The sequence below is a fragment of the Phalacrocorax carbo genome, chromosome 1 (genome assembly GCF_963921805.1).
Source record: "Phalacrocorax carbo chromosome 1, bPhaCar2.1, whole genome shotgun sequence".
NCBI lineage: Eukaryota > Metazoa > Chordata > Aves > Suliformes > Phalacrocoracidae > Phalacrocorax > Phalacrocorax carbo.
The window spans coordinates 37,684,035-37,708,530 of NC_087513.1; the positions used below are offsets into that span (position 1 = coordinate 37,684,035).

The window sequence follows — 24,496 nt, forward strand, 5'->3', positions numbered from 1 at the left end:
GGGAGAAGACTCAGCAGAGCAACTTTAATCCCTAAAGGTTTTGACCCTGAGCGGGATTGCTCTGTGTCGTAAGGCAGTGTGTGAAGCTTGTTTTGCCACGAGTCATCGCTTTGTTCCAGATTTTCTGGTTTCTATACTGCCGCAACCTGCAATTTCTTTTTTGGTACGAACTCAATTTTCCTTACTAAATTGCTTCTCATGATGCATTTTTGTTATAGTCTATTCTGTAATGGGTTTTATAGAAATGCCCGTCTGTTACTATGTTAAATTTTGGGCTCTCCTTTTCAGGCACGCTTGCTATCAGTTGTCACTGTGCCACCTTTCTTCCAGTGGGGGAGGGTGAACAGTAGAGCGTGCACAAGACACGCAATACTAAGAAATCAGAAGTTCTACCTATAGGCATGTAGGCAGCTTCAAGCCGCAGCTCCTTTGTATTTCTCATCTCTTCCTCTTGTCTGTCTTCCTTTCCTCTACCTCCTACGTACTTATGTAACAAGGCCTTATTTCAGGCCTAATTAACTATGTTACCATGGAGGGGAGTGGCGGGGCTTTGATGGATAGATGGATTTTTGTGCACTCTTGCTGTTTAACAGCATCCTAGTATTTGACAAAGGTTTTATTATTTAATCCGCTGTGTTTTACCAGAGCATTGCAGAACAGGCTGTAGAGGCGCATCATCTTTAGAACATTTGTCTAGCTTGTTAATTTTACACTGAATTTTCTAAATAAAAATCATTACTAGTAAATCAGCGCCCATTAGCAGGAACAGAAAGCTTTGTTAACAACTCAGTATGATGAATTTTGTGGTTAATTTCGAAGACTCTTCTCTTGTGTACACTTGCTTTAAAAGAACGATCTCCTAATGGCTTTGCCCCCCAGGGGAAATACTTCATAAATAAGTTGATGAAGCGTCTTGACAATACTGGAGATGAGTAGAGACTTTTTTTTTCCCAGTTGTGAAGCTTGCGGTGGGAAAAAAATCCAGCAGTCTATCATTTAAGTAGCAGGTTTAGGTTTGTCATATCTTGGTGATCCCTCCGTATACTTGAAATTTGAGTTCAAGCCTTTCAGTTGAGTAGTACACATCATGCTATTTCTCTGTTAATTAATACAATATTAGCTCTGTTAGAGAGGACTGAAATATATGGACACTTCAAATTTTCCTTCTTCAGTAAGAAGTTTAGTACTATTAAAAGTTGATTAAAGGACTTAGAATTCCAGTATCTGTATCAGAAGTATGCACGTTCATGCTTTGGTTGAGTCCATACTATGGGTCTGAGGTTTGTGGGCAAACTTCTGTGGTTGTTGCTGTCCTGCTTTTAATTTTTGTTGTTCTGCTGAGCAAATAAAGTTTCTCTATTTGCAGATGATCCTAGCTTCCCCTCTAGAAGAAGTGGGCAAACCAGTTAGGAGTAGGAAACAAAGAGCAGAGCAATAGAGATGGATGAACAAGCCCTTTTAGGGCTAAACCCGAATGCTGATGCAGACTTCAGACAAAGAGTATGTCATTAACTTGCTTACCTCTCTAATAGTTGGGGGTGCTGTTTCAGTGCGAAAGTCTCATTTTTTTTCTTGGGGGGTTTGGTGGTTTGGTGCTTTTTTTTCTGGTTAACCAATACATAGGGTTCGTGGTGGTAAGTACAAAACAATGTCCTGTCGCAAGCATGTAAGTTGAAGTTTTTGTGTCACCAATTCTGTGAAGTTACACTTAATGTGCATAGAATTTCTTTTTTTGGGCTCTGACTTTTTCAGTCCTTTAAATTCATTGTACTTGTTGCTGCTTCTTACCTAGGTTCCCACAGAATTGAATGCAGCCATTAAAAACAATGAGTTGCTTGCAATTGCCCTTCTAATTCTTAGATGGCGGGGGGTGGTATTTGATTGCATTACCTACCTTTAATGTCTTTTAATGAAGTGTCTGTTTTTAACTGTCATGAAGCTTATATTAGTGTAGAGTAGGTTAAGAAAGTAATTATGGTGTCTAGGTAACAGTTACTTCATGAAAGATGCTCCTATGAAAGGCATTACAATTTATATAACTATTTAGTGAGTAAATGTTTCAGCTTACTGACTGATTAGCAAGTTGTTTCAACTGTCTACAAGATAAGCTCCAGTAAAATCTTTCAGAAATGAGGATGTTAATACCTTGAGTTTGTGTTCGTAAAACAAATACTGGAAGGTATAAGAAAGTTAAAAACATAGTTTGATGCAGCCTAATATTGCTAAGCAGCCTGTTAAATAAATTGGTTCTGGGTATTTGTCCTCTTGGAAAGGATGGATAAAGCTCATCTTTTAGTGTTCTGTTGAGTACCACTGTAAAACTTGAAGCTTATACATTTATGGACCTTTAACTATGCAGTCTGCCTAATTTTGAAATATTTTACAGTAGAAGGCAACTTACCTTTTCACTAATCATGTAAGATGTGACATATGAAGGAAGTATCAAACAATTCCTGGTAAAAGTGTTTGGTATAATAAAATTACCTGTACAACCTACAGTAAATTAATTTTTGTTTAAGAACTTATTTCAACTCACTGAATAATTACTTTGGTGAATTGAAACAACTGTGAACTAATACAAAAAACAAAACCAAAAAACCCAACAGCCAAAAAATCCTCTTGAAATACATGCATTCATGGAATTGAGATAATGTTGTTAATCTAGTCTCTGTTTCAAAAGTTACTTTACTCTTTTGTATAATAAGCCACACTAAATCTTAAAGCAATTAGATCAAGTTAACTGTTGTCAAAAGCTACCAAATTTTAGATAATCAAGATGCCTATCAGAACTTCGAAATAGAAGGGTTTTTCCAGTCTCTGCAATAGATTAATAAACTGACAGGTGTCAGGTCATCAGTGTTTCAATGTTTCTTGAGCTTAAGGTGTAGAATACAGCCGAAGTGGTGCAACAAAAACAGTGAGTTGTTTTCAGTTAAAAATCTAAGTCACTTTCTCCTTAGACTTTTAGACTGAAAGGAATTTTTAACTCTGAGAATTTCCACCCAAATGAAAAGGCCCTGAGTAGCTTCCTTTGGTCACCCCTGTCTCCAGAGGTCCTTATAACCTCAACATTTCTGATTCTATGGCTTTTATATTCCAGTAATATAAATCCTTGTATTGAATATAAAGTGGAAATGAGTACTTATGATATTAGCTTTTGAAGAAACACACTTGTGTTATGGTAATTAGGGAGTCATATGAATACTTGGATGTATCCAAATTGGTTTGTTGAAGGACAGCTGTTTAAGTGTGAGTCTAAATGTGAATGAGATGTCTTGTGCTGTGCTTCGTTCTGTTTTTAAATGAAACTTACTTGGACATTTGCAGGCACTAGCCTACTTTGAGCAGCTGAAGATATCTCAGGATGCTTGGCAAGTCTGCGCAGAAGCGTTAGCTAAGAGTATATACAGGTAATGTAGACAAGAACCATTGCTTACTTTCATTAGTAATATATTTGTGTCTGGGTTTAACTCTACAGCATAACAGGCAAACTGTAAATTGCTGAAGGTTAATATGGTCTTCATAATATTTTTAGTATCGTAGTTGATCTGTGGCTTCTGCATAATGCCTTTCAAGGGAGAGCAATGTATAAATAAAACTGCATATTGATTTAGTAGCCTAAAGACTGCTCCTTTAGGAAATCCAGGGACAAAGAATGAGTTCTAGTGCTGTCTGTTGGGGAGGAAAGGAGTGCTGAAAGTGTCCTATTGTGAGACTATAGGCTTCATATGTAGTAATGTCAGAAGTAGTTCCTTGCCCCTATTCTATGGAGTGGGCCATCCCATTTCTCAAGATGCAAAGAGTGTGTAGTCACCACTATTTTTGCACAGAGCTGGGTATTGAGATCTAAAATACTACGTTGTTGCTGTATCACAACATAGTTTAGTTGGAATGAAACAGGGATGTGTACCTCCTGAATAACAACAGCGATTTATAATGAATGCTTTTTTGTAAATGATTTATCAGAACTTCTGACTGTAATAGAAAAATTAACAAAATCACAGATGATTTGAAAAGTGTTCTATGTTCTTTACCAAAATACATTACGATTGCTATAATTTTTAGATAATAAGATAAACTCATGTAGATGCGTATTCCACATGTAGCATGTGGAATGTCCCTTCCTAAGCTAAACATCAGCGTGCCTTTAGCTTTGCTCTTTAAGACACAATGTACAGCTTGCACTTAGGGTACTAATGGACCCTGAATGTATTGCTGAAGCCTGACAGATTTTTATAAAGGCAGGATGCAATAGATACTGGAGTTTTGTGTTCAATGCTGAAATCAAAGCATAACAAATTGGTGGCTACAGAAAAAAGTTTATGATATCAAACATAAATATTAGTTTAACAGTTGCTTATTTTTAACAAATGAACTGCTTGAGTATTTGTCATTTTTGCTTTGGAGTAATAGCATAGCATTTTTCTCTGGTGCACCGTAATTCTCCATTTGCCAAAGGGACGACCTGGCTGTAATATTTGAGGAATTCCCCACCCCCAACCCCTCCCCAAAAGTCTACCATGTTGCCACCAGTAACAGAATTTTATTTTCTTTTCTAGTGATGATCACATCAAGTTCTTTTGCTTTCAAGTTCTGGAACATCAAATTAAGTTTAAGTGAGTAATCTTTCTTGACACCAGCCGAGAATATATACAAGAATATATATACAATATATATATTGTGTATATATATATACATATATATATGTATATATACAAGAATGTATACATCCATTTAGTTTTCCTTTGTTGTTCTGCTTACAAAGAAACGTAAAATGGTATGTTATCTTGGTGTGATGAGGTGGCCTTAGTCTGGTCCAGAGGACTTTCTTGTATTTCTTCACTTTTTCCTGGGAGAGGAGTACTTGGGTTTTGAGCAGCTGTTGGGTTCTGAGCAGCATGCTCTGCTTAGCTAGTCAAATACTTGTGTATGGCCCAACACAGACCCAATTACAAAGGATTGCTTGAAACTTACTTAGCCATTCCTTTCTGGAGATTCAAGCCTTACCCTGTACTCTCACTGATTTTTACAGAAGAGGCCTGCAAGCAGCAGCAGCCTTGCTCTGTGCAGAGCCCTGGACTTCAGACAAAGCCCTATTCATTCAATAACCATGGCAGAGATGTTAAGAGAAAGTAGTCTTTTCACTGAGTGGTGTTTTCACAGAATCATAATTTTAGGAAAAAATGTTTGAAATAATATACGCTTCATTGCATGGAACTATATTTTTTTTTCCACTCTTTGGGCTCCTTTGTTCTGGACTTGAACATCATGGCAGAGGTGTCTGCCTCTTGGAATATCGTTGTGACTGGTTGCAATACACTGAACATGTGGGTCAGGCTTTAGATAGGAATAAGATGTATTTTGTGACTGATTTTCACAATTACGTATCTGAGGAAAAACGAAGGACTTGGCTTTCTGATTTTATTTACCTGATTTTACCTCATTGTCCATCTTCCTTTGCTTGTTCTATTCCTGTCACCTGCTTCTGGAGTATGTTTTCTCTTGTTTCCCTGCTTGTTATTTTCTTCGAGTGTTTTCAGTGGGGTTGCTTTTTTTCCTTCTCCTAATGAATAGTTACTTGTGACGGGAACACTAGAGTCACATTCAGCAGTCCTTACTATTAATTAAGGACTGTATCAAACCTATGTGGCAAGGAGACTGTTCTCAGCTTAGCTAGGCCTGGAAAGGAACATGTCATGTGGGTAGCATTTGAGGTGGGCTGGGTATAATGCCAAATTTTGTCAAGAATATATGTATGATGTAAAGCAGAATTACTTGTTTGCTTTTTTTTTGACCTACGTCTGATAATAAAGGTACTGTACGTCAGATCAGTGAAGGCCTTCCTTATGCTCACTGTTGAGGGTTTTCAATGTGTAGTAAACAAGTTTGGGCATATACAGATGTCTTTTCCTTCTCCCTGTGGCTTATGGTCAAATGTGTATTTTTATCAGGGTCATAGGTCCTGTCCCTGATAGGGCAGCCTTCCTGCAAATTTTCAAGCTCCTATTCCAATATAGGAGGCAGTCGTGCCTCGAAATGTAATCCATTAATATGGGCAAAATCTGTTTCCTTATTTTTGTCTTTGATTCAAAATTTCACATGCAAATAGCTGTGTAAATCCCTTTTCTAGGAACCTTTCATTTTACATTAATGTGCAGCATTACGTGCAATATTAAGAGTTTTTGCCTTACTGAATGTTGCACTTGTCACGAAGCCATAGTATTTTGATCTCGTTATGCTTTGTTTCAGATACTCTGAACTTACTGAAGTTCAGCAGCAGCTAATTAGGGAAACACTCATAACGTGGCTGCAAGCACAGGTAAGTATGTCCCTTTCCAGTGGTCTTACGTAGTAGGCTTGTTCGTAGGCTAACATAAGGCATTGAGTGTGGGCTAAATGTTTAATCTGTCATTTGAGTTTAAAGATGGCTTCCTGAAGATATATGGTATCTGATAGTTAAAAGCTTTTAACATGCTAATCCTTATTAGGAATTCTTTAAACCAGATGTTGTAATGAAGTCTGTGCTTGAACTTATTACTAAATATAAAACTCAGAGTAACTCATCAGATAATGATTGTGGTTTAAGTAGTTGTGTGTGAAATAAGGAGTATTAAAACTTTCCCTTTAGAGAGAGATAATCCAGATTCCTGATGTTCCTGAGTCTCTGGAGGAAGAGCAGTAATTCTGTTTTTAAGACCCTCCTGGCCAAACTGCTGTCTACTTAGAATACTAGCAGATGTTGGTGAATGAACAGCATCACTCCTCTGTTAATACTATGGCAGAGGATTGGCTACTCTTTCTTGTGGAATTAATTACTCTAGCTGAACGTGTAGTATCAGTTGGACCCAAGAGTTTGTGATCAGCAGAACCATCAAATGGGCTGATAGAAGTCTGCCTTTACCTGCCATTATCTGGTTATCATTCCACTTCTGCACGGGAAATTAACATAATTGCTTTGTCTGTAGAAAACTTAACAGTAGGAAATGGACTATATACAACTTGAAAAAGAACATAGTGTTGTGAAATGGATTAAATTGCTTTTATATTTCTCTTTGTGGCAAGCTGTTCCATTTAGGAGGAGTTCATAGAAAAAGGGAAGGAGAGCGAGGAAGACTGGTAGTGACATATTCCCCCTGCCCTCAATGAGCTTAGATTTACAAACTTCCTTTACTGTTCTTAAAGATAACATCTAATGTAGGCGCAAGCTAGCTACAAGAGGACTGTAACTTGTTTTCTGGAAGTTCTTGTTTACTCCTTTCACCAAATTGGCAGATTAGCTTTTAGTCTTTGAATAGTACACTTAATGTCTTGGTACCAAATGAAAGGCTTAGGACTGTATCACCCAGAGAGAATGTTTTCCCTGTTTCATTACAATTTAGCTAAATTTTCTTCAAAATCCTTGGAGAGGTAAGGCTTTTTATTGATCTCAGCCAGGAAGAGAGGAAATACGTTAATGGCTGTACAGAGACCAACAAGCGGATGTGATTCTTCTCTAATTTAGTAAGAATATACAAATAAAATATCTTGTTTCTACCAGATGCTGAATCCCCAACCTGAGAAGACTTTTATTCGCAACAAAGCAGCACAAGTCTTTGCATTGCTTTTTGTTACTGAATATCTCACGAAATGGCCCAAGTTTTTTTTTGATATTCTGTCAGTAGTTGACCTTAATCCACGAGGTGTGGATATGTACCTCAGAATCCTGATGGCTGTTGATGCTGAGTTGGTAGACCGGGATGTTGTTCATACATCAGAGGCAAGTTGTTATTTTGCATTAACATTTGTTTTAAATCTCCAAAAAGTTCTCTTTAATTAGAGCAGAGATTTTTTTTTTTCCTATGGCAGTTCTGCCTTAGAGACATTAGGTTGTTTAGATCCCAAACCCAGATGTTTAGTGCTTTTTATGATTTCATACTTTTCAGTTAATGTATTTTTTTCTTGAAGAGCTAGCAAATAAAAACTAATGGACTGAGTTAGCCAATTTAATGTTAGACTGACTCATTTTAAAATGTTAATTTCTTGTGCCTGTTTTAAGGAGGGCTAACATCAAAAATCCATTTCATAATCTAGAGGACTTTCCCCGTTGTCTGCCTTTCTTCAGTGTTTGGGCATTGTGGTAGGAGAAAAAAAGTGAAAACTAGGATATTTTGGTTTTATTTCTCCCAAGAAAAAAATGCACTTTCTCTGGGTTTCTGATTTGAGTTATTTATCTTGCTAGGAGAAGCGGTATCTGGTAGTGGATACAAAAACGCTACTAATTTGACAAGATGCTAATCTATGACAAGACTGATTTATCCTTTTTCTGTATTGATAGGAGGCTCGTAGGAACACCTTATTAAAAGATACTATGAGGGAACAGTGCATTCCGAGTTTGGTGGAATCATGGTACCAAATCTTACAAAACTATCAATATAATAACTCAGAGTTGACATGCCAGTGCCTTGAAGTAGTTGGAGCTTATGTATCCTGGATAGATTTGAGCCTGATAGCCAATGAAAGGTAGGAGTTTTTTGATGGAATATCTTTGCAAAAATAACCTTGATAGCATGCTGACTATATTTCTGTGAAACAGAATTAAAACTCATCTTTGAGAAAGGACTTTAATTCTGTATAAATCTTTGGAGCTTTGGGGTTTTTTTTAGAAGAGTGATTGACTTTGCAGGCCAAACTGATATAATGGCCAAACGCTAGTTTGCTGCGTTCTCCTTAAAATGTACAAAATGCTGGGTTTAGTCAGTACAATAAACTGCCTCATGAAAAGAAGCCATTGTAAGTGTGAACACAAATAATATAAAGCTTCTGTACAATGCTACTGTATATATAAAGAAACTTTTTTTTTTCTCTGAAGGTTTATAAATATGCTGCTAGGTCACATGTCTGTGGAGGTTCTCCGGGAAGAAGCCTGTGATTGTTTGTTTGAAATTGTAAATAAGGGAATGGACCCAATTGATAAAACAAAATTGGTTGAATCTTTATGTCAAGTATTGCAGTCTGCTGGCCTCTTCAGTATTGATCAGGTTTGTATATTGGTTTTTACAATAGGAATGAGTCATAGGTTTCCAACAGTTCTTAAATAAGCAAATGAACAGAAAACTATAAAACCCCACAGACTGGGGAGAATTAGTTGTGCTTCTGCATCAAAGCTAAACACTCCTTATGGTTTTCTCATACTTAAATTAACAGCTTGTTATTAATATTCCTTATTAATTTAAAACACACTGCATTTCGTTTGTCCCTCAGCATGAGCTTTTTGTTTTAGAAGCAAGGTGTTTTGTAACTCCGTTGTTCCTCTCCTGAAGTATGTTGTGCTTACTGTTAATGCTGCTTCTGTGTTCTGTTGCATCGAATTTTCTCTTCTGAATGATTCTGTAACAGATATTGTAGCCAAGGTAGACTTTTTAGGGTGAGGCATTAGATCAGCTGTGCATAATTAGGTAGGGGAAAGAGCTTTCTTAAGGGTGCATATGCTGTTCTGCATGTCTGCACCATCAGACCTGAGGCTTGAAATTCTTATCTGTAAGCTGGAAAAATATAAGTACTAACCAAACACGTGTTTCCTGGCAGTTGTAGTGTTTAAGGAGCAGCTGTTTGCTACCTGCCATGGAGAAAGAGGAACCAGTCCTTATGAAGCTGTAGTCCTTAGATTGCAAGACAGTTCTCTTCATTTTTGAAGCCTTTCTCAAATTTGTATTCCTGCTAGAATGCAGAAAATGTCCATTCATCAGTTCAGGAGGTGTTCTAAAAATCTTACCTCAGCCTCTCTGAGGAAGACTTTTTATTCTTCTGCTTTTTTACAGTTACGGCAAGGAACAAAGCATCTGTATGGGGTGACTAGTCTGGGGTTATTTCTCAATTCTGATCAATGTATTTCTGCAAAAGCAAGCCATAAATAATATTAACTCACTCTTACAGGCAGTACTGAAAGTTACTCGTTATCAGTATTTCTGAAGTGAGCTACAGCTGTTAATTCTTTGAAGTTTCCCCATAAAAAGATTTTCCTCTTATACAGCCTAAAATTTATGGTAGGTATGTGCTTCTGCTTTTATTTTGAACCTGCTTCTTGCTGTAAAGTAAAAAGAGAAACAAAAGAATTTGAAGCAATGAAGCAAGCTACCGTTGTATAATGGAGGACAGCCAAATCTGGAATTGCTTTAATTTTTCTTTCTCCGTTCTCTGGGGAAAATGAACCAGGCAATTGTACTTTCCTTCTAGGAGACAAATGTTCGTTTTACTTCTACATACTAGACGTGGGTAGTAAAGTCTGAAAGCTCATGCCATTTAAATGTGAGCTCTGCTAATATTTTTAATCGGATGTCTTTTCTTGCAGGAAGATGATGTGGATTTTCTGGCCAGATTTTCTAAGCTGGTCAATGGGATGGGGCAAGCATTAATAGCTAGTTGGACTAAACTGATAAAAAATGGTGATATGAAGAGTGCTCAAGACACTCTGCAAGCTATTGAAGCAAAAGTGGCCCTAATGTTGCAACTGCTAATTCACGAAGATGACGACATTTCATCTAATATCATTGGCTTTTGTTATGACTACCTTCACATCTTGAAACAAGTAAATATGTCTGGCTTCAGTTTAACATCACTTTTTGACATATGATTTAGTTTGATTTTTGTGCGAATATATGAATCTCATACTACGTGCAAGCTGACTTTCAAAATAGGTTTTTTGACTAATTAGCATTCAGTATCTTTAATGGCTGTGGTCATGCTGTTTCTAGAGTGTTTAGAAATCTGAAGGAATCGGGTTAAATCTTGCAGTAAGTGGGAAGAAGGCTTGCAGATCATATGGTAGTTAAAAAAGCAAACACGTCTAATAAGAAAAGACAGTAATAAAGGGGCTACTATACAAAAAATAACACTTGAAATTTATTTTACAGCTTTCTGCACTTTCAGACCAACAAAAAGCTAATGTAGAGGTAAGTGTTTTCTTTGTACTGGAGATTTTTTTTTAAGAACACATTGGATCAGAATCTTTCATTTTGCTGAAACAATGTTTTATTTATATGCCTTAAAATGTGCATGTGACAATAATTAAAGGGAAGACTTAAAAGTAAGGACAGTGTGTTCCATCTGCTAAGTAACTACAGCTGCTTCTTCAAATAGTAAACCTATATTGAATTGTGTATGAAGATGAAAGCTGTTTTTGAGCTGGTCTTCCCAAGCAACCCATAAGCATATATTGGTAGGCTCCTATACAGTCTGCACTGTTGATAGAATGTTCTTAAATCAAGATAGAAGAGGGTTGTTTTTTTTTCCCCTGAAGCTTTGTATTTTTATTAAAACCTGCCCTAATTCCTAAGGATAGGAAGAAAATTCAACACTTGATAGTGTTGTAAGTTAAACTTATGAAAGAAGCTGCAGTTCAAATATAACAGTTGTGCATACAATGAGCAGTTATATGTTAAGCATTACATTGAATTATACATTAAGGTTAAGTTCATAAGCTTATGTATAAACTCAAGCATATATTTATAAATCATTAAGCTTGATAAATAAGGTTTATGTCTAGTTTTGGTGGTAGTAAACTTGTTTGGCTTTTTCAGCACAGTCCTTTAAATCTCTTTTCCCTATGATCCTTCTGTACCAATGTGGATGTACTAATTTAGATGTTGAACCGGTTAGATTGGTGCAGCTATTTTGTAAGTTCATACAGCTGACAGCTGTGATTCCTTTTCCTTTACAAAGAAAACTGAATTCTGTACCTGTTCTAACATGAAATGCTGAATTTGGATACCAGTGGTCTAGATTATCTTGATCTCATTTTGTCTAATGTCTGTTTAAATTGGATGAGGTAAAACAATGAAAGAAGTTTGATAACATCACTGAACCTTTTTATTTTTGTTACTATGTCTCTTGTTCTTATAACTTGATCAAACCAAATCACCAAATTACTAGTGTAGTGTACTTAAGGCACTTAAAATCTGCATGTGTTACTGGCCCAAAATATGTTGTTTTGTTAAACTTGCATTCATACTGAAGAACTTCATGTTAGAATTATTTCTTAATTTTACTGACCACTTCTTGAGGATTTGTGTTAAACTGAAAAGTGGTCATACCAATCTTCTTTCATCCAACTCGTAATATGAAAGTATTTGGAAATAGTCTAAATCTTACTCTTGTCTGTCTTAAGCTTTAAGTTGCATGCTTAGCAGCATTCCTTTAACATTTTGGACCTAAGAAGGTCTCGCTTTCAACCTGTTCGTTATTTGAACAGGAAAAAAGGGGACCTTGTTTATTGTGTCTTTGAAGTCCCAGAGTTTTTTATCATCAGCAGGATCACTTTTTAACACTCAAAATGACAGGTATTTCTAACCATTTCTGGCTACAAGCATATCACATCAACATTTTGCAATTCTTTTAATTCTTTGATATAACTTCTTACAGAGAAGCGTAGACTTCTCACAGACCATGCTGATACTTGGTGTCAATAGAAGGCCCGATCACATACTTGCTATTTGACCATGTTCTACCTCAAAGTATTACAAGTGTCCATTTCTGCAAGATAACCAAGAATTTCACCTCAGTAACCGAAGTTTGATTTGTTGGTCCATTTTGGTGTTAAAGAACTTCAGGTTTTGCACTTAAAATGAAAAATATGTAATCAAAAGTTTTTTGTGTGTGTTCGTGTTTTTTGTGTTTTATTTGCCTTGTTCCCTTGTTTATTTGTCTGAAACTTATGGCTATCCACATTCAGAACCTCCAGTACTGGAAGAGAATCACAAAATGCTAATCAAATTCTTGCTGATATGATCAGCGTTTTCATTTGCTGTAGTTGTAATAACTTATGTTGGCTACTGAATTTAACCAGTGTGGAAAAAAGACACAAGTTTGGTTTTTTTAGTAGGTATAGGGATGAGGTGCTCTGTAATGCTTATCAAATACCTGTTATCATTCTAGTGAGCCTTCTCCAATATCCAGTGAACTCATTCCTTGTAATAGGTACATGGATGTGCCCTGCCTCATTACTTGTTGCTGCTTAATATTGTCTTGGACTTCTAACGCTTCATTGTTATCATAGATATAAAAACAGTCTGCCTCTGATTTTGTTTTAAATATTCAGAATAGCATTCTGTCCATTTGGAGTATTTAGATTTAATACACATTTCTGTAGGTTCCCCAGAATAAACTGTTAAAGTGAAAATTAAAATATAATAGGCTTTTCAGCACTTTTATTAGCTGACTGTCAGTCCAATTTCTGTCCATCCTGGAAAGCGTGAATGGAATTGAGTACTTAATGTATTTTAAACATTAAATCAGAGTTCTAAAAACCTGTAATAAATACTTTTAGTAAGATCAAAGTGATACATTTAGAGTTTGAGACTTCAGTACAGACGAGATCAAGTCTTTGTTCCTGTTTTAGGACTTACCAACAGTCCCTAAGGTGAAATTGCACATCAGTGATTTAACTGATCTAACAACTTGCTGCTGCTGGAAAGGGAAGGTTTTGCTTTTCTTGCTCTTGTTTGCTATTCCTGGCTCTTACTCTTGGATTATTTGCTGAACCAATTCAGCTTGTTAACCTTCCCCTCCCCCCCCCCCAAATTCTCTCAAGGGTGTTGAGCTATTAGAGAAGTTAATGTTACTGACTTTAAATCCCTTTAAAACAGGATCTTGGACAACCTGTTCAGCTTCCTCTGCCTAGTTCAGTCATCTGAATTGTTGTTTTCAGTGTGAACTGAACAGCACAATTACAAGCAGGAAACAAAGCCAATAATACTGTCAGAGGCTGAGAGCTCCAAGTCATCTATACTGCATATCTGGAATAGCATTTGTGTATTGTTTGGATATAATCCATCCGTTTTAATTTTGAATGTTACTTCTGCTAAACTTCTGAAAATAATAATTTAAGTGGGATTTAAAATATTTCTAAATATTTAACACTTGCTTTAATGTTTCCTTTACTGTAGGATTTTAACTGTTGTTTTTTATCACTTGTCTGCTTCTGCGCTTACAGTTCTGTTTTTATCTTAGGCAATCATGTTGGCTGTTATGAAGAAGTTGACATATGATGAAGAATATAATTTTGAAAATGAGGTATTGTTATATGAATAAACAGATAAATGCACCTTAAATTACATGTAGTGAAGCTTGCTCGTGCTTTTAAAATCCATATTTTTCACAGACTTTCAAGGATTTGAAGGTAGGGAGCAAAGGACTGCAGGCTGAATTTGTCTCCTATATGGACAGCTTTTTTTAACCTCTGGGCATGTCTGTATTGGACAAAACAATATAGTAAAGGGATATACAAGCCAGTTCAGTTAACAGACTATTTCTGGCTGCATTTGTGCAGAACTATTCCTAGGCAAGTACAGCTGTGCTGTTACCTAAATGTAGCTGTTGACCTGACTTTTTCAGTGTGAGTTTGCGTGTTCCTGCACATCACTTCTGTCGTTCAAAAAGACTTGAGAAACACTGTGTAATGAAACTTTTGAAGAGGTGCTGCTTGACCTACTTCACATGGTCAAATCTCTGCAAAAATAAGCTAAAGGAGGCGAAGGTCCTTGATTTCACTTTCCTCTCATGCTTACATCTCTGTCAGCCAGCAATAATGGTTGAATCTGTTAAACAGACTTACTCTTGCTCCAGGCTGTTTGGAGAGCTATAGTCTTAAAGGTTAATTTAAACTGTATGCAGTCCATCATAAATGTTTCTGTGAGTTTAATTTTAAAACTAAGCTAGATGCCGAGAAAACATCGTTGAGGAGTGAGTCAAATTTCAAGAATTGGGTCAATAAGGCTTTGCCAAGAGCATTTTCTTTCTTGTACTTTTGGCTAGTTTTCAGTTTGGAAAGCCTTTTTAATATGTTTCTGGACTGAATGCAGTGGATCTCAACATATTACAACCAGCCAAAAAAGGAGCCTGCTGTTATGTTGCAAGAGCATAGGGTGAGCACTATTTAATTCTCTTGTGTGGTATACTGTTCCTGTATGTACGCGTTTTTGTTTTAGGTTTAATTGTCTAAAATGGTTGTAGATGAATTTAAACATTAAAATATGGACTTCACTGATAATGTGAATGTTTTGTAGGGTGAAGATGAAGCAATGTTTGTGGAGTACAGAAAACAGTTGAAACTGTTGCTGGACAGACTTGCTCAGGTCTCACCAGAGTTACTGTTGGCATCTGTCCGCAGAGTTTTTAACACTACACTTCAGTAAGCTGGTTTTTAACTTGTTTACACAATGTCCTTATCATTTTTTTGCCTCTTGTAACTGTCAGAGCTTGTAATGAACAGAAATGTAATGTAGCAGGGCAAGGCCAATTGACAGAATGAGCTTATTACAACTTCATGATAAATACGACTTTGTATAATCTTACTCAGCTGCTTAGAAAGAAAGAGCTTTCTGTAACCTTAAATGGCAGCTAATTTATTTTTTCTCTAGATACGTTTCTTGATCTCCGTTACTTACCTACACAGCAACAGCCACTTGGACAGGTGTTTACTTTATACCTCAAAGAAACACTTATAAGATGTGGCAAATAATTTTATGTGTTACTGCTATCAGAAAACCAAGGTTGGATAGGGAAAAGTGAAGTACTTTTTACAAAAATTGCAGAACCAACCCTGGAAACTATGCATGTAAATAAAGCAACAGTATTACTAGTTGCCTGACTAGGAGGATGGTCAGTGGCTTCCTTGTACTTTGTACTTTAGTGAGCCCTCTTTTTAAGAGAAGCTGAGTGGCTTGTCCACACATCATAGTAGGTGGTTTTGTACCTAAATAAGCACTTCAAGAAATCCGTAGCTTTCAAGTTGAAACTGGTAAAGGAAAATTGGTAGCGCTCTGATGGAGAGGTTCTGCATTTGTGGATAAAGTCTTCCAGACACACCCTGAAATACTGCCTAGGTCTTAGTGTTTTCCTTACTTTAAATCTGTTCTTATGCTGTGCATCTGAAGAAGGCTTAAAAGAAAATACTGACGTGTTAGAACTGCGATTACTTCATAAGCTGCTACAGACTAAATGATATTCATGCTCTTTCTCTAGGAATTGGCAGACTACGCGATTTATGGAAGTAGAAGTAGCAATAAGGCTGCTGTATATGTTGGCTGAGGCTCTCCCTGTATCTCATGGTGCTCACTTCTCTGGTGATGTTACGAAAGCTACGGCTTTACAAGATATGATGCGAACGGTAAGCCCATGTGTTGTGGGAGCTATTTAAAACTGCTAATGAAGACTGGAATATTGCAGTTCAAATGGCTCATCTTAATTATCAGTGCATCACCTCCATTGTAGTTTGGTGTTTATAAATGGCTAAGGTACTAACTTGCTAATGCTTTTATTTGTAGCTGGTGACTTCTGGTGTTAGTGCCTATCAACATACATCAGTGACCCTGGAATTCTTTGAAACAGTGGTCAGATATGAAAAATTCTTTGCTGTTGAACCTCAGCACATTCCAACTGTTCTGGTAAGTTTCTAATTCACATTTTCAATTAGCTAAGACTAGAGAAGTTCTTTAGACTTAAACTTTCTTATTTTCTGAAGATTACTAAAGAGGGTGGATTTCTTAGATGATTGGCTTTTCCCCCCTTGTTCAGGGATTCTAAGACTGAGGTATTTTCTTGATTGCAGATGGCATTTTTAGATCACCGTGGTCTTCGCCATACAAGTCCCAAAGTACGAAGTCGAACGGCTTACCTCTTTTCCAGATTTGTCAAGTCCCTTAAGTGAGTAAGCTGTTACAAATGTATCCAAATTGCCACTGAATTTAGCACATATAGCTATTTTGTACATCATGGTTGTCACTGAAACAGGCTGGGCTTCAAATGGGCTGCAGTGAAGTAATGTATCAACGCAGTGCTCTAGCAGGGTTGTCCTATTTTGTAATACTAAGGTAGCAGGGGAAAAATTTGTCATAGAACAAAGAACGTGAACACATATGCTTAGCTTATTTGGATTAAATCTTAAAACTGATCAGCAATGTAAATGTCTGTCCTGATTTTCCTCAGTGCATAGAGCTGAGAATGAGTGGAACTGGAGACTCCCAAGAGTGAATCTTCCCTGACCAAATTCTGAATATTTACAGAATTTATACTGATTAAGTTTACTCAGTGTATTAGAGCCCTTCAAACAGTCCTGCCCTGTTGGTCTTATTTCACAGGCATGTATTTAATGTAGAGGTGGGTGTACCATCTCTGGTACAGATTTCAGAAGGATCCTATTTTTCAACTGGTAATGAAAATATTTGACTCAGATGAGCGAGGCTATTTATGCATGTTTTAACAATTTCCTTCTTTCCCTCATTTTTTATTTCCCACTCTGATATGTATCTATTTGGTCTGCCACAGGCACCATATCCATAAGCCAGATTTTCCTACAACAGTGCTTTGATATTTAAAGGGGAGTTCTATACTGAGAAGGTAGTTTAGTGTCTAGCTTTACAGCTTAAATAGAATACCAGGAAACTTGTAAAAACACACGTTCCTACATAGTGTTATGTGCTTGTGTTTTATTTCAGTAAGCAAATGAACCCCTTTATTGAAGATGTTCTGAATAGAATACAAGACCTGCTGGAACTTTCTCCACCTGTGAGTATTTACAGCAGGCTTTTGTAATAAATAAAGCTTGCACTTACTCATTGGTGTGCCTGAGTACTTACTGAATTGTAAGCTTAGCACACAAAGATTTAAACACAAATAATGGCCTTGGTTTTCTGGTGTGAAGTCACTCGTGTGCCTACGTTTGTACCTAATTTTAGTAGTCTTGCTTATGTGTGTTTCTGGGAGTATAGGCTAGAGATGGGTATATGTAGAAGGCTCTCTGAATTGTATAAAAATAGTTGCGCCTTCAACTATGTTTTTACCTTTACTTGACACTTCTACTTAAGTAGGAAGAGAATAAAATAATTGTAAATAAGCCTAAGTAATCTCTATAGTATAATTAAAGGAAGAGTAGTATCTTTAAACTTTGAGAAGACAACTTTGATAAAAGATATTTAGTGAATTATGCCTGTTATCTTCCATTTTAGGAAAATGGTTACCAGGCTCTGTTAAGCAGCGATGATCAACTTTTCATTTATGAAACAGCCGGAGTATTAATAGTTAACAGCGAATACTCTGCAGAAAGAAAACAAGCTCTAATGAGGAATTTGTTGACTCCACTGATGGAGAAGTTCAAAGTATTGTTAGAAAAACTGATGATGGCGCAAGATGAGGACAGACAGATGGCACTGGCTGACTGCCTCAATCATGCCGTTGGGTTTGCTAGGTAGGTACAGCACAGTGACTCTGTGTGCTTCTGGTTTGAGTAAAAGGGAAATATAAAGGACTTACTGGGAGGAGGGGGTGAGTTTCTACCTGTGCTTTATTGATCTAGAAAATCGTCAGTGGTTGTAGAATTTCTTATGGTAGCCCAGAAAGTGAATTAAGTTCCCTTAGAAAAGCTGCTATGGATGTAGATACAGAGAACATTGAGCAACTTTATAATGAACGAGCATCTATTCCCTTCCTCAAGACACTGTGTGGAGCTATTCTAATCATATGTTGTTTGTAGTTTGTTAGAATTTAATCCTCCAAAGACTGCCACCAAAGTGTAGCTACTTCATATCAAATAATTCTGTTTGTTACTTTCAGAGTTTGGCTCCTGTTTCAAGAAATGTAATATTCTAGTTTAGAGTTTGGGTTTTAAAGCATGTTATCAGTGTTACTCCTTCTTTGTTGTAATGGAATGTGAGCTTATATAAAACTTGGTGTATTGCTTTTACAGCCGAACCAGCAAGGCTTTCAGCAATAAGCAAACTGTAAAACAATGTGGCTGCTCAGAGGTCTATCTGGACTGCTTGCAAACATTTTTGCCAGCTCTCAGTTGTCCATTACAAAAGGAAGTTCTGAGAAGTGGCGTCCGCACTTTCCTTCACCGCATGATTATTTGCCTAGAGGAAGAAGTTCTTCCATTCATTCCTTCTGCCTCTGAACACATGCTTAAAGATTGTGAAGCAAAAGATCTTCAAGAATTCATTCCTCTTATAAACCAAATAACAGCTAAGTTTAAGGTATGATATTGCATAAGCTTTTTCAGGGTCAAAGTGTTCCTGATATCGCCTCTTTTCTGGTTCCAGAAAAATAGGTATGTGTCAGAAACGTATATCACAACTAATAAATAAGTATATTTCTAAGGCTGCTATTGGGAAACAGTCATCAACTACAGTTGTACATTGCTAGACTTGCAGTGATTAGATGAGTGTTTTTTGTTGATTAGTCTCAGAATTTTATATTGGTTCTAAATTTTCAGGTTTAATATTTTAAAATACTACTTGCAGCGCAATCTTTTTTTCTATTGACACAATTAACTTCATGCCCCCCGGAGAAGTGTTAAGCTAATATTACAAACTGCAAGGTCTAAAGTGAATTTTCTCATTTCTTATAATGGGATTTCCAGAAGATACAGAAATATCAGGTGCATGTATAGGAAGGAATACTAATTTACAAGATCTTGATGCAGTGGCGCTGCATAAAAATGTACACTGAGGCTTAATCCATTGTTATTCAAAATAGGTTGACAAATAGAGAGGTTTTGAAATGGAGGCATGAGATCTGTATTAAGTGGGAGTAGGACTGTCAACTGATTATCCTAATCAGTTGATCAGGATAATCAAAGGTTCTTGAAGTGTAGCCTTTTGAGAGCTTCCTTGTTCAAATGCAAAGTCAAAGAAATGCATGAAGTTGCTAACCTGTTACTCGTAGTTCATTCCCTAGAGCTGCCACAAGAATATTGTGCTATTGTGAGGGGGATGGGAAGCTCATTGCTGTATGAGAAGGTTAAGAAGCCCTTTAAATAGGCTTAAATAAGTTTTAATAATTTAATTTTGCGTTCTGCTAAAAAAGTGAAGTGCATTTTGTTGAGCTGTAGAACAGAGCCATAGGGTGCCTGTGTGAATCTAGCACGTGGACCTCTAGAATATTCCATCTGCCGAGTAGAGAGAGGGAATTTTGAGAAATCAAGTATTTCAGAGATTAGGGAGGACAACTTTTATTACTCTAGCCCTTTTCGCAAGTTATGCTAAAAGCAATTCAAAATAACAGTAGGTAATTAAAAATAGTCTGTGTGAGGTAAAGAAGGCTTAAAAAGAAAGGTCACGGGAGCAAGACTGGAGAAATACCGTGTTGTGGTGTAATGTTTAACTTTGATACTGTATCATTCTTATTACAATATATTAAGATAAAGATCCTAGCTTCAATAGTCTCACCTTGAATACTTGCAAGGTTTTATCTTTAATCTTCTCTTTACTGTACTTGCTTAAGCATTAAGAAGTTATCATCCGAGTTGCCTCTTCATGGCACTCTAGGGTGTGGCTGAATAGCGCACACCTTTAGTTTTTTAATTCGTGTTTAATTTAGTGCCCTTACATATATTTCTCACTGCAAGTAGGGCATAAATGATGAGTTTATTCTGTAATGCCAGTAGTATTTCAGCTGAGGAAAACCTTTTCTTTAAGCAGTCTTTAAAGACAAGTGCTACAAATGTGGCCTGCTCTCAGTTTTAATATCTTAGACATGCATTTTCTGTAACAACAGTGACTTTACAATAGCCCTTCTCGATATCTCAGGGAATTTGAGATGGTGTCTGTCTGAACAGAAGGATGAGAAATGCTGAAAAAGCTTCTCTTCCTACTCAGAATGAGACTAGATATTTTTGTACAAGACTTGAAATAGGTGGCATGTAAGTCAATATGCAGTAATGTTTGAGGTGACCCTGATGGTGATTCACTTTGTTATAAGTAGTTGATCCACGAAAATACTGACTTTAAAGGTGAATCAAAGCTGAGAATTGTCACAAGCCCTTAAGCTTTAATTTCCAAATTGTTCAATTTCTGTAACTGTTTGAGTTGATACCCTCTTCTAATCTCTACAGACACAGGTTTCACCTTTTCTGCAACAGATGTTTATGCCACTACTTCATGCCATTTTTGAGGTGTTGCTCCTTCCAGCAGAAGAAAATGACCAGTCTGCTGCTTTAGAAAAACAAATGTTACGGAGGAGTTACTTCGCTTTTTTGCAGACAGTAACTGGCAGTGGAATGAGTGAAGTCATAGCTAATCAAGGTAAGTAGTTCAGTTTCTCAAAGTATAGTGCTATGGTTATCCTCATCAAAGTTTTGTCTACTAAAATCATTAGCCTAGTTCCTGTCAATTACTATTAACTATGTTAAGGTAGAATGGACTAATGTAAATACACTATGCAATTTACCTGCTGCTTACCTGTAGTGCAAGAATTTGTGTTTGTGAAATCCAGCTATAATAGGTATAGTCTTCCTATTGATCTTTTTGGCTTATATGTGATCACTGTGTCTATAAGGAGAAGAATGGTGTATAATGCATCCTTGTGAATCACTCTGTGATCGGTGAATTGGAGATCATACGATATATAACAGTGTTCAAACTGTTGGGCAAGACCACTCACAGCTGCTAGTATTCATTGTGGTGTTCATTTTATGAAGGACACATGAGTAGCTTCTGTAATTTTCTTACGACTTACCACCTGATCTTGCAACCTAAGGCAGAAGGCATCATAGACTTAAATATGTAGTTACCAGACCTTCCTCACCCTTAGTGGCCAAATGTAAATTAGTGCTTTTCATAGCAGGAATTTGAAGTCAAATGTCCATTTGGTTGATTCTTCAAGTAAATCTCTTGGTTTGTATTCCATCAAAATGGCTAGGGACTTGAGAAGCTTTAAAGTGACTCACCTGACAGCTCAGAGTTCCTTCCCCCCATCCCAAAATGATGGCAATATATGTGAGAAAGGAAAGGGTGGCATTAAGAAGTAGTGAGAGCTTTCTCGAAAGAGGCGCTTTAGTAGTTGTGATGGGCCAAGAATTTTTTTAAGGAATCAGAGATAAGTATAGATGCAGCACAGAAATTTGAAGTGCGATTAAAAATGTCTTTCCATATATTGGAAGATAAGCAAACTACTTCGGTGCTGCTGAGTTTTAATTAACTCTACCAGGTTTGGAGAGAGGAGAAAACATGTATTTGTAAGCACATCAAAGTTACCCCCTCACCTTTGTGTGTATTAAAGGCCAGAAGAGCCATTAAAATCTCCTAACTTTAAAAAAAAAAAATATATATATATAAGCTAAATAAGAGTTGTCTTGCATAGTAGGGGAAACTTCCCCAAAACCTTTGAGACTTTTGCAAAAAAGAGCTATTTAGAAGTTGAAGCATGTCTTCTAGGTCAGTATTTATATAAAATAGTGTAAGAGTACAGAAACATTTTAGGCTGCAAGGTGAAATAAGCATATTTTTAATGTGTTTAAGGTGCAGAGAATGTGGAGCGAGTGTTGTTCACTGTCATTCAAGGAGCAGTGGATTACCCAGATCCTATTGCACAGAAGACTTGCTTTATTATTCTTTCTAAGTTGGTGGAGCTTTGGGGTAAGACTCTTTCCATAATTCCTTTGCAGCTGCTGCTAACCATGAAGAAATAATAGAACATGGAATGTTGTTTTTCTTTTCAGGAGGTAAAGATGGACCAGTAGGTTTTGCAGACTTTGTCTACAAGCACATTGTTCCTGCGTGTTTCTTGGCACCTTTGAAGCAAACATTTGACTTAGCAGATGCCCAGACAGTATTGGTGTGTATTGTGGACACTTTTTTTGCTTTCATTCTTGTGGGGCAGATTCAAGCTAAGAAACATACAATGGCTATGTGGTATCAAAGATCATAATCTCACAAATAAAATCCCTTAGTTTTTTATTGAGGTACCTGGATGATTAATTATTGAATGTTGCAGTACTGTATTCTGTAGTTCACCTATGCTCAAAATCAAGCTGGAGGATTGCAGATCTGAATATTTACCATTGACCTATAGTACTTAACTAAAGTTCAGAGAAAGTGAACGTGCACAGGTGGCTATTCTTTAGTTCATTTTGAGTTCAACTGTGACAGAAATTCTTCTGGTTAGAGTGGAACAAAAATTAGAAGGTTGAGGCTGTTATTGTGTGAGGGGAAAATGAGAGAATAATGGCTAACCTGTGTTCTGGGCCCCGTTAGGTTCTTTGGCTTTAAATACTTAACCAATAGACCAATCAAACAGTCTAATGTCATGTATTATATTGCAGGCTTTATCAGAATGTGCAGTGACGTTAAAAACAATTCATCTCAAAAGGGTAAGCTTCATAATACTTTGCAGGGAATAACTCTTGCAGTTTTTTTCTAGTGCTTTTATCAATTTCTAAAAATTAGATACTAGGGTGAATTACTACTCCACTCTTACATAAAATACTAGGATTGCTGTAATGCTGCGTAGGGATACAGGACCTAGTAGTTCTGCCTCTTGATAAGTTACTGCAAAATATTGACCCTTCATTAAGGAGAAAAATCTGCTCACTTGATTGTTACTGTGTTTAATTGATCAGTTGGCGTTCTTGTGTAGTACTTGAACTGACATAAAGGAGGAATTAGAGATGTACTATAGAGTACTTCTGTGAAAACTGAAGGAATCTTTCAACGTGTAGAAGATTAGACTGAACTGCTTCTGGAAAAAAAAATTGTGTTTTCTGATGTCTAAAACGCTATAGCTCATTTCCATTTTTAATGGGAAATTAAACAGTTTCTACGTTCATGTTGCTGTTTTCTGCTACACCCTTTGCTGACTGACTAACTTTTCTGTCAAATGCAAGTAAAAGTCACAACTACACAAAAATTGTGAGAAGTTATAAACTGGCAGAGAGGCAATTGTATTTTAATTGAGGAGAGCTTCTGAGTTTGTTCCTTTTTCCCAAAAAGCAATGAAGTGATAAATCTGTAGCAAGTTGAGCTTTGGTAAATGAAATAACTTCCAATTAAAAATACTGTTTCTTTTAATGCTACCAATACAAATATAGGAAAATGATCTGAAATCTTCTTCCTTTGTGTGAACTGTATATCATGTTCTAGTTCTAGGGTAACTTATGTGTAATTAATAAAGTCAATTCACTTTCCACTGGTAGATGTATTGGGTCATGTTTGTATACTACCAGTGTACAGTAACCCCCTGTGTGATGAGAGGTATCTGATGAAGGCAGATAAACTAATGTGTTAGCCAAAACAGACCTGTCTGTCTGCTTCTCTCAAAGGTTTGGAAGTACCATTTTATTCCTGTTTAGTCCACTGCAAATTACATAGTGTTACAAGAAGAGAGACACTATGTTCAGGGGTACTTGGCTACTAAATCTCACAATGGGAATAGTTTGGTAAAGCAGTTGGCAGGTATTAATTGCCTTTTTTTTTCTTATGTCAGTGAAATTAGGGCCGCCTTCTTACTTAATGACTTACAGTTGATGTGTCACAAACTGACTGGCTGTATTTTAGTTCTTATTTCAGTGCGTTCTTCTGTTATGTAATAAAAGATACCAAATGGCAGTAGCATCATTAATGCCAAGGTTGAGAAATCTTTTAATTTGCCAACAGCTGAGAATAACATGAGCATTTGGTGTTTCATATGCATAACTTCTCTGTAAAGTAGTCACGTAGACCACCTGTTTTCAAACTCTTTGTACTATACAGTA

At 36.7% G+C, this 24,496-nt stretch overlaps 1 protein-coding gene across 4 annotated transcripts in view; it reads left to right on the top strand.

Annotated features, from left to right (window-relative positions):
- XPOT (exportin for tRNA) overlaps nucleotides 1-24,496 on the top strand; it is a 30,537-nt gene that overhangs the window by 3,619 nt on the left and 2,422 nt on the right. For all 4 annotated transcript variants that reach the window (XM_064448633.1, XM_064448630.1, XM_064448626.1 and 1 more), the window contains exons 2-22: nucleotides 1,367-1,500; nucleotides 3,328-3,410; nucleotides 4,560-4,616; nucleotides 6,250-6,319; nucleotides 7,538-7,756; nucleotides 8,315-8,499; nucleotides 8,849-9,017; nucleotides 10,328-10,564; nucleotides 10,890-10,928; nucleotides 13,984-14,046; nucleotides 15,039-15,163; nucleotides 15,997-16,141; nucleotides 16,299-16,418; nucleotides 16,583-16,677; nucleotides 17,469-17,538; nucleotides 17,979-18,217; nucleotides 18,716-19,001; nucleotides 20,861-21,050; nucleotides 22,266-22,382; nucleotides 22,466-22,581; nucleotides 23,069-23,116. In XM_064448633.1, the coding sequence (XP_064304703.1) occupies nucleotides 1,441-1,500; nucleotides 3,328-3,410; nucleotides 4,560-4,616; nucleotides 6,250-6,319; nucleotides 7,538-7,756; nucleotides 8,315-8,499; nucleotides 8,849-9,017; nucleotides 10,328-10,564; nucleotides 10,890-10,928; nucleotides 13,984-14,046; nucleotides 15,039-15,163; nucleotides 15,997-16,141; nucleotides 16,299-16,418; nucleotides 16,583-16,677; nucleotides 17,469-17,538; nucleotides 17,979-18,217; nucleotides 18,716-19,001; nucleotides 20,861-21,050; nucleotides 22,266-22,382; nucleotides 22,466-22,581; nucleotides 23,069-23,116 (2,733 nt within the window). In that variant the 5' untranslated portion in view covers nucleotides 1,367-1,440. The remainder of the gene's footprint in view (nucleotides 1-1,366; nucleotides 1,501-3,327; nucleotides 3,411-4,559; nucleotides 4,617-6,249; nucleotides 6,320-7,537; nucleotides 7,757-8,314; nucleotides 8,500-8,848; nucleotides 9,018-10,327; nucleotides 10,565-10,889; nucleotides 10,929-13,983; nucleotides 14,047-15,038; nucleotides 15,164-15,996; nucleotides 16,142-16,298; nucleotides 16,419-16,582; nucleotides 16,678-17,468; nucleotides 17,539-17,978; nucleotides 18,218-18,715; nucleotides 19,002-20,860; nucleotides 21,051-22,265; nucleotides 22,383-22,465; nucleotides 22,582-23,068; nucleotides 23,117-24,496) is intronic.